This window comes from Pelobates fuscus, chromosome 8 (genome assembly GCF_036172605.1).
Source record: "Pelobates fuscus isolate aPelFus1 chromosome 8, aPelFus1.pri, whole genome shotgun sequence".
In the NCBI taxonomy this organism is placed as follows: Eukaryota; Metazoa; Chordata; class Amphibia; order Anura; family Pelobatidae; genus Pelobates; species Pelobates fuscus.
Genome location: NC_086324.1, coordinates 68,795,677 through 68,808,669, shown reverse-complemented (window position 1 = coordinate 68,808,669; position 12,993 = coordinate 68,795,677). Strand labels below are relative to the sequence as shown.

Sequence of the window (12,993 nt, the reverse complement as noted above, 5' to 3'; positions counted from 1 at the left end):
TAGGGGTGGATAAACCGTTACACCCTTGTGGTTTTTTCTCTAAGAAATTTTCTGGGCCTGAGAGCAGATATGACATCGGGGAAAGGGAACTGTTAGCAGTCATTAAAGCCTTAAAGGAGTGGAGACATTTGTTGGAGGGGACCCTACACCCTATTACGATTTTGACGGACCACAAAAACTTGTCCTATATTGGGGAGGCTAAGCGCTTATCCTCTAGACAAGCTCGTTGGTCCTTATTCCTGACTCACTTCAATTATGTACTGACTTACAGACCTGGTTCTAAAAACTCTAAAGCCGATGCATTATCTCGCCAATATGAACCTTCTACTGTACCTGAACCAGTTCTTTCTTCTATAGTTCCGAAATGCAATATCATTGCTAATATGAATCTCAGGATTCATTCTCCATTACTGGCCGAGATCATTAAGTTGCAACATCTAGCACCTAAACAGACTCCTGCGGGCCGTCATTTCGTTCCTCCTGCTCTTCAACTGGAACTTTTACAGTGTTTACATAATAGCAAGATGGCGGGACATCCTGGTATTCGCAAAACGTACGCGTTGATCTCTAAGGACTTCTGGTGGCCTGCTTTACGGAGGGATATTGAGGAGTTCATCGCTGCATGTGAAGTTTGTACTAAAACCAAACAACCCCATACGCTTCCATGTGGATTCCTGCACCCCTTGGAGGTTCCAGAAAAACCATGGTCCTGTTTGGCCATGGACTTTATTGTCGATCTACCTATCTCTAAAAGACAGACTGTTATCCTCACCGTGGTTGACAGGTTTACTAAGATGGCACACTTCATTCCCCTGCCTAAACTCCCATCTTCTCCCGAATTGGCAGAGATATTCGCTAAGGAGATTTTTCGCCTACATGGGATACCCTCTCAAATTGTATCGGACAGAGGCTCCCAATTTGTTTCCCGCTTTTGGAGGTCCTTCTGCTCTCAACTTGGTATTAAATTAAACTTTTCTTCTGCCTATCATCCTCAGTCTAACGGAGCTGCTGAACGTACCAACCAGAAAATCGAACAATATTTACGATGCTTTGTTTCTGAACACCAGGATGATTGGGTCGGTTTGATTCCTTGGGCGGAGTTTGCACACAACAATCTCGTTTGCGATTCTACTCATTCAAGCCCCTTCTTCATGAATTATGGTTTTCATCCGTCTATTCTTCCTTCGGATTCCCCTTCCCAGGGGGTGCCGTCGGTTGATGTTCATGTTGCCAATTTGAGGAAGTTGTGGGATCAAACTCGACAAATCCTTGTGCACAACTCTATGTTGGTCAAGAAACACGCTGATAAACGTAGAAGGGCGGCTCCGGTCTTTGTTCCAGGTGATAGGGTATGGCTGAGCACGAGGAACATCCGTTTAAAAGTGCCCTCCATGAAGTTCGCTCCTCGTTATATTGGACCCTACAGGGTGCTGACCCGTATCAATCCAGTTGCGTATCGTTTAGCTCTTCCTAATACCTTACGCATCCCGAACTCGTTTCACGTTTCATTGCTGAAACCACTCATATGTAACAGATTTTCCTCCACAATAGCCCCTCCTCGCCCCGTTCAGGTGGAGGGTCAGGAGGAGTATGAGGTTAACTCTATTATTGATTCTCGAATCTCCCGGGGGAGAGTACAATATCTGGTTGATTGGAAGGGATATGGTCCTGAGGAGAGGAGTTGGGTACCTCAGGAGGATGTTCATGCTCCCCGTCTCCGCAGGGCGTATCACTCTCGCTTCCCATCTCGTCCCGGTTCATTCCGCCCGGTGGGCGTATCTGAGAGGGGGGGTACTGTCAGGGTACCTGTGGTCTCTACCTCCGAAAGAGGTAGAGACTTAGCTGTTCCTCCATCCAGACGGTCTGATGGCTCCCTTCCCCGCGGTCTATCCGGTCATGCTAGGCCGGCCGCGAGGGAGTGACTGCCTTTTACAGCATCTAGGCAGGAAGTAGTCATCAGGACACTCCCCCGGAACAACCTGTCAGTCAATGGCTGCAGGACCAATCAGGACGCCTTGGAGGCGTGGTTACTGCTCTGAACAGGGTATTTAACAGAGCTTCTTTCATTAGCTCATTGCCCTGTCGTGGTTCTAGCTTGTTCTAGTCACTCAGTGCTTGTGTATTCTATTATCCCTTTTGGTTTTGACCCGGCTTGTTTACCTTACTCTGCTTATCTCTGTTACCCTTGATTCGGCTTGTCTCTCGCTTACCTGTCTTCTGTTACCCTCGACCTCGGCTTGTCTTTGACCATTCTATACTGTACTACTTACGTTAGTCCGGCCATTCTAAGGTCCGGTATACGTATCTGGCTACTGTTTGTACTCTGCGTGTTGGATCCCTGTCCCGATCCTGACATAGACACACTGGACACCAGGGAAAGATCCACTCAGCATTCCCAAAGGCTGGGTGGATTTAAATTGAAACAAAAATATTAAATTGTGATTGTGTGGGAAAATATGTGTGTGTGTTGGAAGGGCCTGTAAAGTGTGTGCGCGTGTGCATTATATGTGTATTGGGGTTGCACTGTGTGCTTATTAAGGAGTTGTTGTTATATATATCTCGTTTTCTGGCACTATAGGGTCTTAAGGTCCCCCCCACCCTCAGGGTTCCACTCCCGCTGGGCTGAATGGGTTAGAAACACTTACCTTTCTCCAGCGCCGGGCTCCCTTGGCGCTGGGAACTCTCCTCCTTCTGCCCATGTCAGCGCCAAATGCGCATGCGGGGCAAGACATTCAAACCGCCCACAGGAAAGCATTTCTCAATGCTTTGCTATGGACGTCAGCGTCTTCTCACTGTGACTTTCACAGTGAGAAGCGCGGAAGCGCCTCTAGCGACTGTCTGTAAGACAGCCACTAGAGGCTGGATTAACCCTAGTGTAAACCTAGCAGTTTCTCTGAAACTGCTATGTTTACAGCTGCAGGGTTAACACTAGAGTGGCCTGGCACCCAGACCACTTCATTGAGATGAAGTGGTGCAGTTGTCCTGGTGCCTATAGTGGTCCTTTAATTAATATATATATATATTTATGAGATATGGTGTGTAATGGGGTAAAGCATGTATGTATGCATGTGTTTGTGGGGGTAAAGGTATGTAGGTGAAGAGATGATGTGTGAGGTGTGCACTGTGTGTGTATGCAAAGGTGTACTCTGTGTTGGTGGGAGTGTAATGTATGTGGGGGGGGTTTCACTGTATGTGAGGGTGTACTGTGTTCAGGGGGTGTAGAGAGTGGGACAGTGAACAGCTTTACAATTTTTACTTTAATAGTTGTTTACAAAAAAAAAAAAGAATACTGTATTCCCCTTTCCCTCATCTTACCTTGCAGGGAGGGGTGTCACAATCAGATCCATGGTGGTTGAGAAGGCTGCCTATCCATCGGGTACAGAGGGGGTCACGAGATGAGAGTTCTGTCTCTTGGAGCGCAAGCACTTACAGAGACTGACCCATACACATAAACAGACAGACCCATACACAGACATACCCATACACACATACTCTGTCCCCCACACACACAGACTGTTCCCTTACACAGACAAAGCCATACATACACAGACTGACATCTCCCCCCCCCCTCCCCCCCCCACACACCCATACACTCACTGGCTGACCCATACACTCACAGACTGCCCCCCCCACACACACACAGACTGATCCATACACACACAGACTGATCATCCATACACACACAGACTGATCCATACACGCATAGACTGATCCATACATACACAGACTGATCCATACATACACAGACTGATCATCCATACACACACAGACTGATCATCCATACACACACAGACTGATCATCCATACACACACAGACTGATCATCCATACACACACAGACTGATCATCCATACACACACAGACTGATCATCCATACACACACAGACTGATCCATACACACAGACTGATCCATACACACAGACTGATCCATACACGCATAGACTGATCCATACACACAGACTGATCCATACACACAGACTGATCCATACACACAGACTGATCCATACACACCAGACTGATCCATACACACACAGACTGACCCACTCCCCACCCCACAGTCTGAGTAACACTTACCAGCAGCTGCCTGGATGCCTCTGTGCAGAGCTGATCTTCCACTCCCTGTCTCTCCCCTGCGCTGCTGTCTGTGATCATGGAGGAAGTCCTCCCAGCACACAGCGCCCCCTCTGGCCGCAGGCAGGAAAAGTCCATCAGTTACAGTGCTGCTGCAGCATGAGAAGGGAGACGCAGAGCTCCCGACTTTAATTTGAATCCCCCTAGTGACGCCACTGGTTGTATAAGGGTTCCCAAAAACATTTTAAGGCAGTCCTGCTTGTAATGTATATGTTTTTGTTTGATTAATTAAAACTGGAAAATCCTTCAAGTTGGCTATTTTACTGTTCACCACAATTGTAATCATTTTCTTTTTAATTAGAATCAACATGTGAGAAGAGGAGACAGGAAATTGAAGGGATTGGGAATGGTTAGTACAATTATGAGATAAGAACGTTGAAAGAAACTGGGATGTTAAAAGTTTTGTAAAGAGGTTTAGCTTGTGTCACACCCTCCACTCATATTAGATTTTAATGAGTTCTCTACTAAAGAGCTAGCCATTTCTAAGCAAAACAGACTGTGCCCACAGTTTGTCCAGCCCTGAGCTCATGTGATGCCTGCAGCTGAGGGCACTGGAGCTCCCCGGGGCTATGGGAGGCGACATAGCAGGAGGGAGGGCAGCATGTGACATAGGGAAGGTCCTACCACCCTCTCCACAAACACGCACTCCTCTCAGGAGATTCCAGCCCAGACATTCCAGCATTAACCAGGGAGCAGGTAATGGCTACATTATTAAATACTAACGTTGTGCTGAACGTTCCAATTGATGTTTACACAGATTATTAGAAAATATAGTTGGATTTGTGGCTGGATACATTCCTGTTACAGAGTGCCTTATGCTGCAGGGGGTCTGAAAGAGGACCAGGTGTGCATTATGATAAATATAATGTAATGGGCGCATTATGCTTCTGTGTTTGCAGATATAGTAGGTCCTCCTGAGTGCATTATGTTGCAGGTGGGCGGATGTAGTAGTTCCTCCTGAGTGCATTATGTTATAGGGAGATTGTATAAAGAGGGTCCTGAGTGCATTATGTTGCAGGTGGGCTGATATAGTAGGTCCTCCTGAGTGCATTATGTTGCAGGTGGGCTGATATAGTAGGTCCTCCTGAGTGCATTATGTTGCAGGTGGGCTGATATAGTAGGTCCTCCTGAGTGCATTATGTTGCAGGTGGGCTGATATAGTAGGTCCTCCTGAGTGCATTATGTTGCAGGTGGGCTGATATAGTAGGTCCTCCTGAGTGCATTATGTTGCAGGTGGGCTGATATAGTAGGTCCTCCTGAGTGCATTATAATACAGGGGATTGTATAAAGAGGGTCCTGAGTGCATTATGTTGCAGATGGGCGGATATAGAAGGTCCTCTTGAGTGCAGTATTTTGCAGAGGGTGGGTTGATATAGAGGGACCTGAATACATTGTGTTGCAGGGAACAGACCCCCCTCCCCCTTAATAATATTATTGTTGCTCTGAAGGGTGTCTTCCCCCCTCTCATTATAAAGTTCAAGGGGGAATATAGAATTAATTATTTGAAGCACCTCTTTCTCTTTAAGTAACAAGTGATAAAGTAATGCATTAACCTGAAGTACATGTGCAACACTGAGGCATACACATTACTAGTTTATCTAGAAAACTATGATTAAAAACAAACACTTTCTCAGTGAAGTCTCATATGTAAACTTCTATGTGATTCTTCTCTTCACTACATAATTACTTGATATAGAGAAATTAATTCCTGATGATGGCAACAGTTTGCATTATGTCATTTAACATATGTTATGCCTATTGAAATAACTGGTACATCATGTATTCTGTATTCAGAGAATACACGAGTGAGCCCTCTTCATTTTATATTCACTAACAGTTGAAAACCTAATTTCACAGAAATTTAGGCTAAAATTGTCCAATCTATGTTTGTAGCTGAAATTTAGAATTTTTCAAATTGGTCTAAAATTGTGCAATTTGGTTTCAAGTTAACTGCTTAGGATAGACACTGAGCGAATTCCAAGGGGCAGCAGGGCTAAGATGTATTGAAGAGAAAAATGTTAGAGGGTTGCTACAAGCACCATGACCATTTAAGTGTTTTGTAGTGGTCATGGTGCAAGGACCATGTATGTGCAGCATTTCAGTATGAAAGGGACACTATATAGCAAAAAATTGGTCACAGGAACCGCACTCACTCCCAACGGCCACAGGTGCTCAGGAACAGGACCAGCAAACCCAATACGACAAGGCAATAAGAAAGATTCCAGGCACTCCAAATGTGAAAGCCGTAGGCAGATTTATTGCAACAAAATGAACAGGAACGTTTCGACCCACCAAGAGGTCTTTTTCAAGCTTGGGGGTCGAAACGTTGCTGTTCATTTTGTTGCACTAAATCTGTTGCACATTTTGAAGTGCCTGGAATCTTTCTTATTGCCTAAAGGGATACTATAGACACCAAGGCCACTTCAGCTTATTAAAGTGATCTAGGTGCAGTGGCCCAGGTCCCTTAACCCTGCAATGGTAATTTTTGCAGTTTTTGATAAAACTACAATAATTGCCTTGGATGGTTAACTCCACATCTAGTGGCTGTCTACCAGATGACCACTAGAGGGACTTCTGAGTGGTTATTAGACTTTTGGTCACCTAACTGACTCTGGACGTCCCCACATTGTGCATGAGTACATCCACCCAAAATCCCCTAGGAAAACATTATACAATGCTTTCCTATAAAGAAGTCTTAATGCGAGCTTGGCGGAGCAGAGGCAGAGCATGAAACAGTGCTGACGGAAGTGGTGTATTTTGGATTTGTGCTGCCCTTGGCATGACAAAACTCGGGCATCCCCCTAATCTAAATGTGCCCCACCCCTTCCTGTTAAGGCTGCACCTCTTCCTGCTTAAGACCAACAAGCACTTGGACTGACAGACACACACTGACACGGCCACTCCGGGACAGGCACACGCTAAGATACACATACACTGACATAAACACACACTTATTTGACACACTGACTGAAACAATCTCTCAGAAACACACTCACTGACAGACACACACACTAACAGACACACTCACCAGACATACACTGACAGCCACACTTTCTCTGACAGACACGCACACTTACAAATGTACACTGGCAGACACACCCTGATACTCACAGACTTACGCTCACAAACATTGCCTTACACACTCACAGATAGTTTCTTTTTTTGTATTCATTTAAATCCACCCAGCCTTCCTACCTTTTGGGAGAGCTGGAGTGGATTTTTTCCCTGGGGTCCAGTGGGGCTGCTGGGCTGTCTGCTGCTGCCTCCTGAGCACTCTGCTGGGCTGTCTGACAGCTGCTGGGCTCCTGTGCTGCAGGGTGGATGGGCGGCCGTCAATGCATGCGGTGAGGAAGCTGTAGTCTTCCTGTTCAGCTCCCTCGCGTGCCGCTGAATGATGCTGGGAGCCGGAATGTCATGCTCCGGCATCACCTCTGGGCACATTATTGGCAGCTGCCCGCCTCTGGGAGATCCTGAGATGGCCAGGCGGTCAGCTTTTGGATCTCCCATTAAAGAGGCTAACAAGGCATGCACTGGCTGAGGGACATAAGTGTTGGAATCAGGTAAGTGACAGAAGAGGTTATTAACCCTCTCTGCACCATGGGGGAGGAAGGTGGGCACTCTAAGGAGCTATGGTGCCAGGAAAACAACTTTGTTTTCCTGAGACTATAGTTTCCCTTTAACATTGCTCCTCCAGTAGATTTCATTAGCCAGCTCAGAGCTAAAGTTCTGGGCTTGCTAATGTTAATTCTATGCACATTGTCTGAGAGTGCTTACCTGACCTGTTGACTTTCTTAAAGGATCACTATAGGGTCAGGAACACAAACATGTATTCCTGACCCTGTTGTAATAAGTCCCAAGTAACAACGTTCTCAAATGTAGGTGATGATCATTTGATGGGAAACAAAATGACATCCAACTTACGAACCCAGACACATTCTATTTTCCCCTAGGTAAAGCCTGTATTACTTTGAGGTTATGAAATCCTAAAGATACTCTCTTTACTTTTTACCATATGATCCCTTTTGAAGGGCAAGGCACATCCTACTCTGAAAGGGTAAGATGATAGACCAAGAGAAGAGCTAACAAACACCCCAGCCAAAGCAGGATGTTTTTGTGTGCTTCTCTGTCTGTGCAGAGTGACTAGAGGAAGTTCAAAGAAACATTTACTTAAGAAGGATAATTGGCCATTAGTTAATTAGCAAGGAAAAACAAACATACCAAAGTGCTTTGGCAAACGTGGAAGGATTGCCCAGGAGAACGTGGAACTTGAGCGAGGTGAACAGCCAAGAAACGTATTCCTGTAAATTTTAGCTACAGGGAATTTAGAAGAACATGAAAGCAACCAGATTTACGTAGATGTAAGAATCTTTCTCACTTCAGAGGATGGCATTTTGTTAATATTCCTATGCTCAATGATGTTATGTTTAAAAAAAAAATAAAAATTATCAGTTTTTTGTTGTTGTTTTTTTTTTGTTTTTTTTTTGTTTTTTTAACTTACGGTATATCCCAGAACACTGCCCATTTATATTTGTATTCAAGTTTTGGCAACCTATTTTCAATTTCATTTATATACATAATATATATATTTTTTATTTTTTTATGCTAGCATATAATGTCATGTTCAAGGAAATGCATAACGAGTCCTTAAAACAAGGAATAAGCCAATACTTGGCACTGAAAGGTAGCTATAGTGCCAACCTGTTAATTCTTGCATCCTTTCAGCTGAAAATATAACCGACATTGCATTAAATAAAAAATAATTCTCACTGAAATTGAAAATTTTTTTATTTAAAAGTTTGTTTTCTGTTTTAGGCCTTGATTTACACTTCAGGTGCCATAATAACTTAATTGAAGTATCAATCATTCTTAGTAGTATGTTACTGCAATAAGAATATTCTACTGAATGCCTACTTAACTCCTCGTACCAGAGCTGCCTGTGAAATGAATGGCTAAAAAATAAGATACTGCGCCTAAATATTTCTTGTTAATGTTAACATAACTTTTAGATGAGGGTCACTTCCCTTTTTTATGTTTTTGTACTTGGTTTTTATTCCACCATAGATATTAAATACCTACTTGGCATGTGCAGCGTTCACCCCGCTCAGCCACTCTGATGCTTCTCACATACATGCTTTGAAACCAAACTTTCTCTACGAGAACCATTCACGAAGTTCGGCATCATCATGCTGTTAATGAGGTTGTAGAATGTAGAAGGTGAACTTTTGATAAGTGAAAGTCTTCAATGAAGAAGCAACTCTTGCAGCAAGGGTTCTGTGTTAGTCAGCATAAAACTGCTACAAGAATACCCATTTTTATTCTTATTTTTAAATAAAAAATTATTACACAAATTGAATTGGAGCAAAAAGAGGACACAAACAGCCTCGAGATGTAACCCTCTTTTTTTTTTTTTTTTTTTTTTTTGATTGCTTTGCGTTTAGCACATTTATATGGTCAGGACAGTTTATGTAATATGAGGAATTTCAGTTGACAATAAGACTATTGATGATGACTGATTTTAACTGGAAATGTGTTCTCTTCAGAGATCATGCTACTCTTGTAGCATGACCATCAGCTGACTGGCTGAGCACATCATTTACTGTGAAAAAATATCTCTGGTCATGCTTGTTAGGTGGAGAGAATACTCAATCTGTGTTAACCCATGCATACTCCCTTCAGGACTCCGAATTTAATATCTTAACCGATTAGCTGTTTCTTAATCTATTATTTGCTTCCAAAGCGTGCACCAAACCATTTTTTTTCACAGCATGAAATGCATGGGGTGTATTTGTGTGTTTGCAGATGTGTATTTTTGTTGAGGTTTAGAGGAAAAAAAGTTAATTATGTTGTGTGAATGCACTCATGTATGAAGATTTTAAGGTCAGTCTGTGCGCATGAATGTATTGTGTTGTATATTTGCCCTTGTCACCTCCACATTGCAAGTTGCATCCAAAGGAAATTGGGGGCACATCCAGAACATGCATATCTCAATAGCTGTGCTGCCGTAAAGATCAACATTTATACAAAATACAGATTAAGGAGCAGCGCGCACAAAAAAAAGTGTTACATTAACAAGAATAAAATCATGTGTTCTACCAGTAGCAAATGTGCTGGTCTATTATCTGGAGCAGGTTTTTCCATTAGAGTGTTTGCCTTAAATTTACAAGGCTACTTAAAATCACATATCTTAGCAAAGAAATAATGGGATTTAGTTACACCATTAGGCCATATCATATTAACCACTACGTCACAGTATCCCAATATCCAGATGGTGTAATTGAATCCCCATATTTATTTGCTAAAATAAAAGCTATAGTCACCAGAACCACTAAAGCTTAATGTAGTTGTTTTGAAGTCGATATCCTCTCCCTGAACGCTTTTAAATGTAAACACTGACTTTTCATTCAGACAAAAAGCAGTGTATACATTGCTGTCTGGTGACCCCTCTAGTGGCATTCACTCAGATGGCCTCTAGAGGTGCTTAACACTGTGAAGCACCTACCTTAATGTTCCCTATATGGTTGCATTGATTTAGTGCATCTCTATGAGAAATTGGTGCAGTGGCATTTTGCCCTGCATGCGCAATAGTCTCCCAATGCTTTCCTATGGGGAAGCATTGGATTGGCTGAGATCGTCAAGACTGAGGATCTAAGGAATGGAGCTTGGGCCAGCTGTGGCGTCATCAGCACGGCGTGGGTAAAAAGGTGAGTAAAATAATCACTCACAAATAATTACTTTTTTAATTTTAATTTAAACCCACCCAGTCTTCCTACCTTTGGCGAGCTGGAGTCGATAGCCTTTCCCTTGGGTCCAGTGGGGCTGCTGACATGTCCCTACTCAGCTCCCTCTCACGCACTGTTTAGTGGGCAGGAGTAACCTCATAACCAGTCTCCCTGCATCACTGCAGGGTGCGCGAGGGAGCAGAGCAGGAAGAGTACAGTCATCAGCCGGCCTCCCTCTGCTCACCATTACCCGGCTGCCCCCTCCCTCAGCAATAAATGAGCTGGCCACCCCCCTCCCTCTGTCAGCCGCTTGCCTCCCTCCCACAGCTCTCCATGAGGCGGCCGACCCCTCCTTCCCACAGCACTTCATGAGCTGTCAGCCGCCAGTCTTTGCTCTCAGGCAGCCGGTCACCTCGGGGCTGAACAGGCTCACAAATCTCACAAATGTCATGGTCTTCTGGGATTTGTCAAGCCCTGCTTTAAAGGGACACTATAGTCACCAGGCAAACTACAGCTCATTGAAGTTGTTCTGGTAAGTATAGACAGTCCCTGCAGACATTTTCATGCAAACACTGTCTTTTCAGAGAAAATACATTGTTTACATTGTAGCCTAGTGGCCACTCCTCAGATGCCTACTAATGGTGCTTCCTGGGCACTGCTGTTCAGCGTCTTCACGCTCTTCGTGGAGATGCTGAACTTTCCCCATAGGGAGGCATTAATTCAATGCATCTCTGAGGAGATGCTGATTGGCCTGGCCTCCTTGGAGATCTCAGCCAATTGAGATAATCAGTTTGGATTTGGGGTGGGGCCAACACTGACAGACATGTGCAGTAATGGAAAAAAGGTATGTTTTATGCCCTTTCTAAGTGGGGGAGATGAGGGGCAAGCTACCTTCATGGTGGTTTTAGCACTATAGGGTCAGGAACACATGTTTGTGTTCCTGACCCTATAGTTTTCCTTTTAGGAACACGGTACCCCTTCACGTTCTCACTGTATTTCATTCTCTGTTCCTGTATTGTTTCTTCTAAATGCATATGTCAACCTCCTATTTTTTTGAGAGAAGTTGAGTTGGAATTTAGAGCTTTCCTGTCTTGTTTTTTGGCCGCTTATTTCAGACTGTTTTATTTAAAAAAAAACAAAAAACATATATAACGTGCCATAAAGAGACTTTCCTGTGATCTAAATCTAGAAATTATCTAAAGAATCCTATCTATCTTCATGATTGTGTGTTAGCAACAGATTACCATGTGCTCCACTACATCACTTTTTTTTTTTTGTACAGTTTATTTCCTCTTTTTGGTTCTTCTGATTTTATTATCCATCATCTCAGAAGTTGAGAAAAAAAAACGTGAAAGACAGTAATGGTCTACAAGTTAAGTGTTTATCACATTTATCTGTCCGTTTGCTAGCTGTAACGTTTGCAGATCTCTGCCCATCTGCACTGTGTAATGCATTCTGCTATCTGCTCTTTAAAATCCATGCATAAGCAGTCATCGTCATTGAGTTTGTAACAGGAATACAGACAGTTTTTAAAAAAAAAAAAAGTTATGAATTTGGCTCTCTTTCATTTTAACAGAAGCTGTTTTTGTCAGAGTACATTATCAACCAGTACCGTGTTAACTTCTCAAAGCATCAGGCTCAAGTTGTCATGGGGAAGAAGCTGGACTTGACAAAATTGAGCGATGATGAAGCCAAACATGTGTGGGAGGTGGTCCAGAGAGACATCAGCTTACGGAGGAAGGAAGAAGAGAGACTTGAGTAAGTGTTCTGCGGAGAAATTATCCTTTTTTTATTTTTTTTTAATTCAGTTGGTTTAACAAAAATATATAAAAAATGCTTTGTAGACTACAGTCAACTGTGATTTCATTTAAAATATGTTCAAGAACGGTCAATGGAGAGAGAGAAGAGATCTGGCCCTTAGCAGGATTTGTATTATTATTATTATTATTAGCCTCTTACAAGATAAAAGTAAGTGAGTTTTATGCAGTCCCAACTCAGCTCCCTCTCACGCACTGTTTAGTGGGCAGGAGTAACCTCATAACCAGTCACTCACACACGCTTTGAAATTGTCTGAGCCCAGGTATGATGTTAGCTGGCAGCATCATGTCCTGAGGAAGCTTCGGCGAAACGCGTAGACGACGCAG

At 43.5% G+C, this 12,993-nt stretch overlaps 1 protein-coding gene across 3 annotated transcripts in view; it reads left to right on the top strand.

The window, feature by feature from the left end:
* The first annotated feature begins 4,659 nt into the window (after positions 1–4,659).
* MLPH (melanophilin) overlaps positions 4,660–12,993 on the top strand; it is a 96,162-nt gene continuing 87,828 nt past the window's right edge. The window contains exons 1-2 of one of the 3 annotated variants that reach the window (XM_063430007.1): positions 4,660–4,826; positions 12,426–12,607. In XM_063430007.1, coding sequence (XP_063286077.1) covers positions 12,498–12,607 — 110 coding nt within the window. In that variant the 5' untranslated portion in view covers positions 4,660–4,826; positions 12,426–12,497. The remainder of the gene's footprint in view (positions 4,827–12,425; positions 12,608–12,993) is intronic. The other 2 variants (XM_063430008.1, XM_063430010.1) reach the window with 2 other exon arrangements.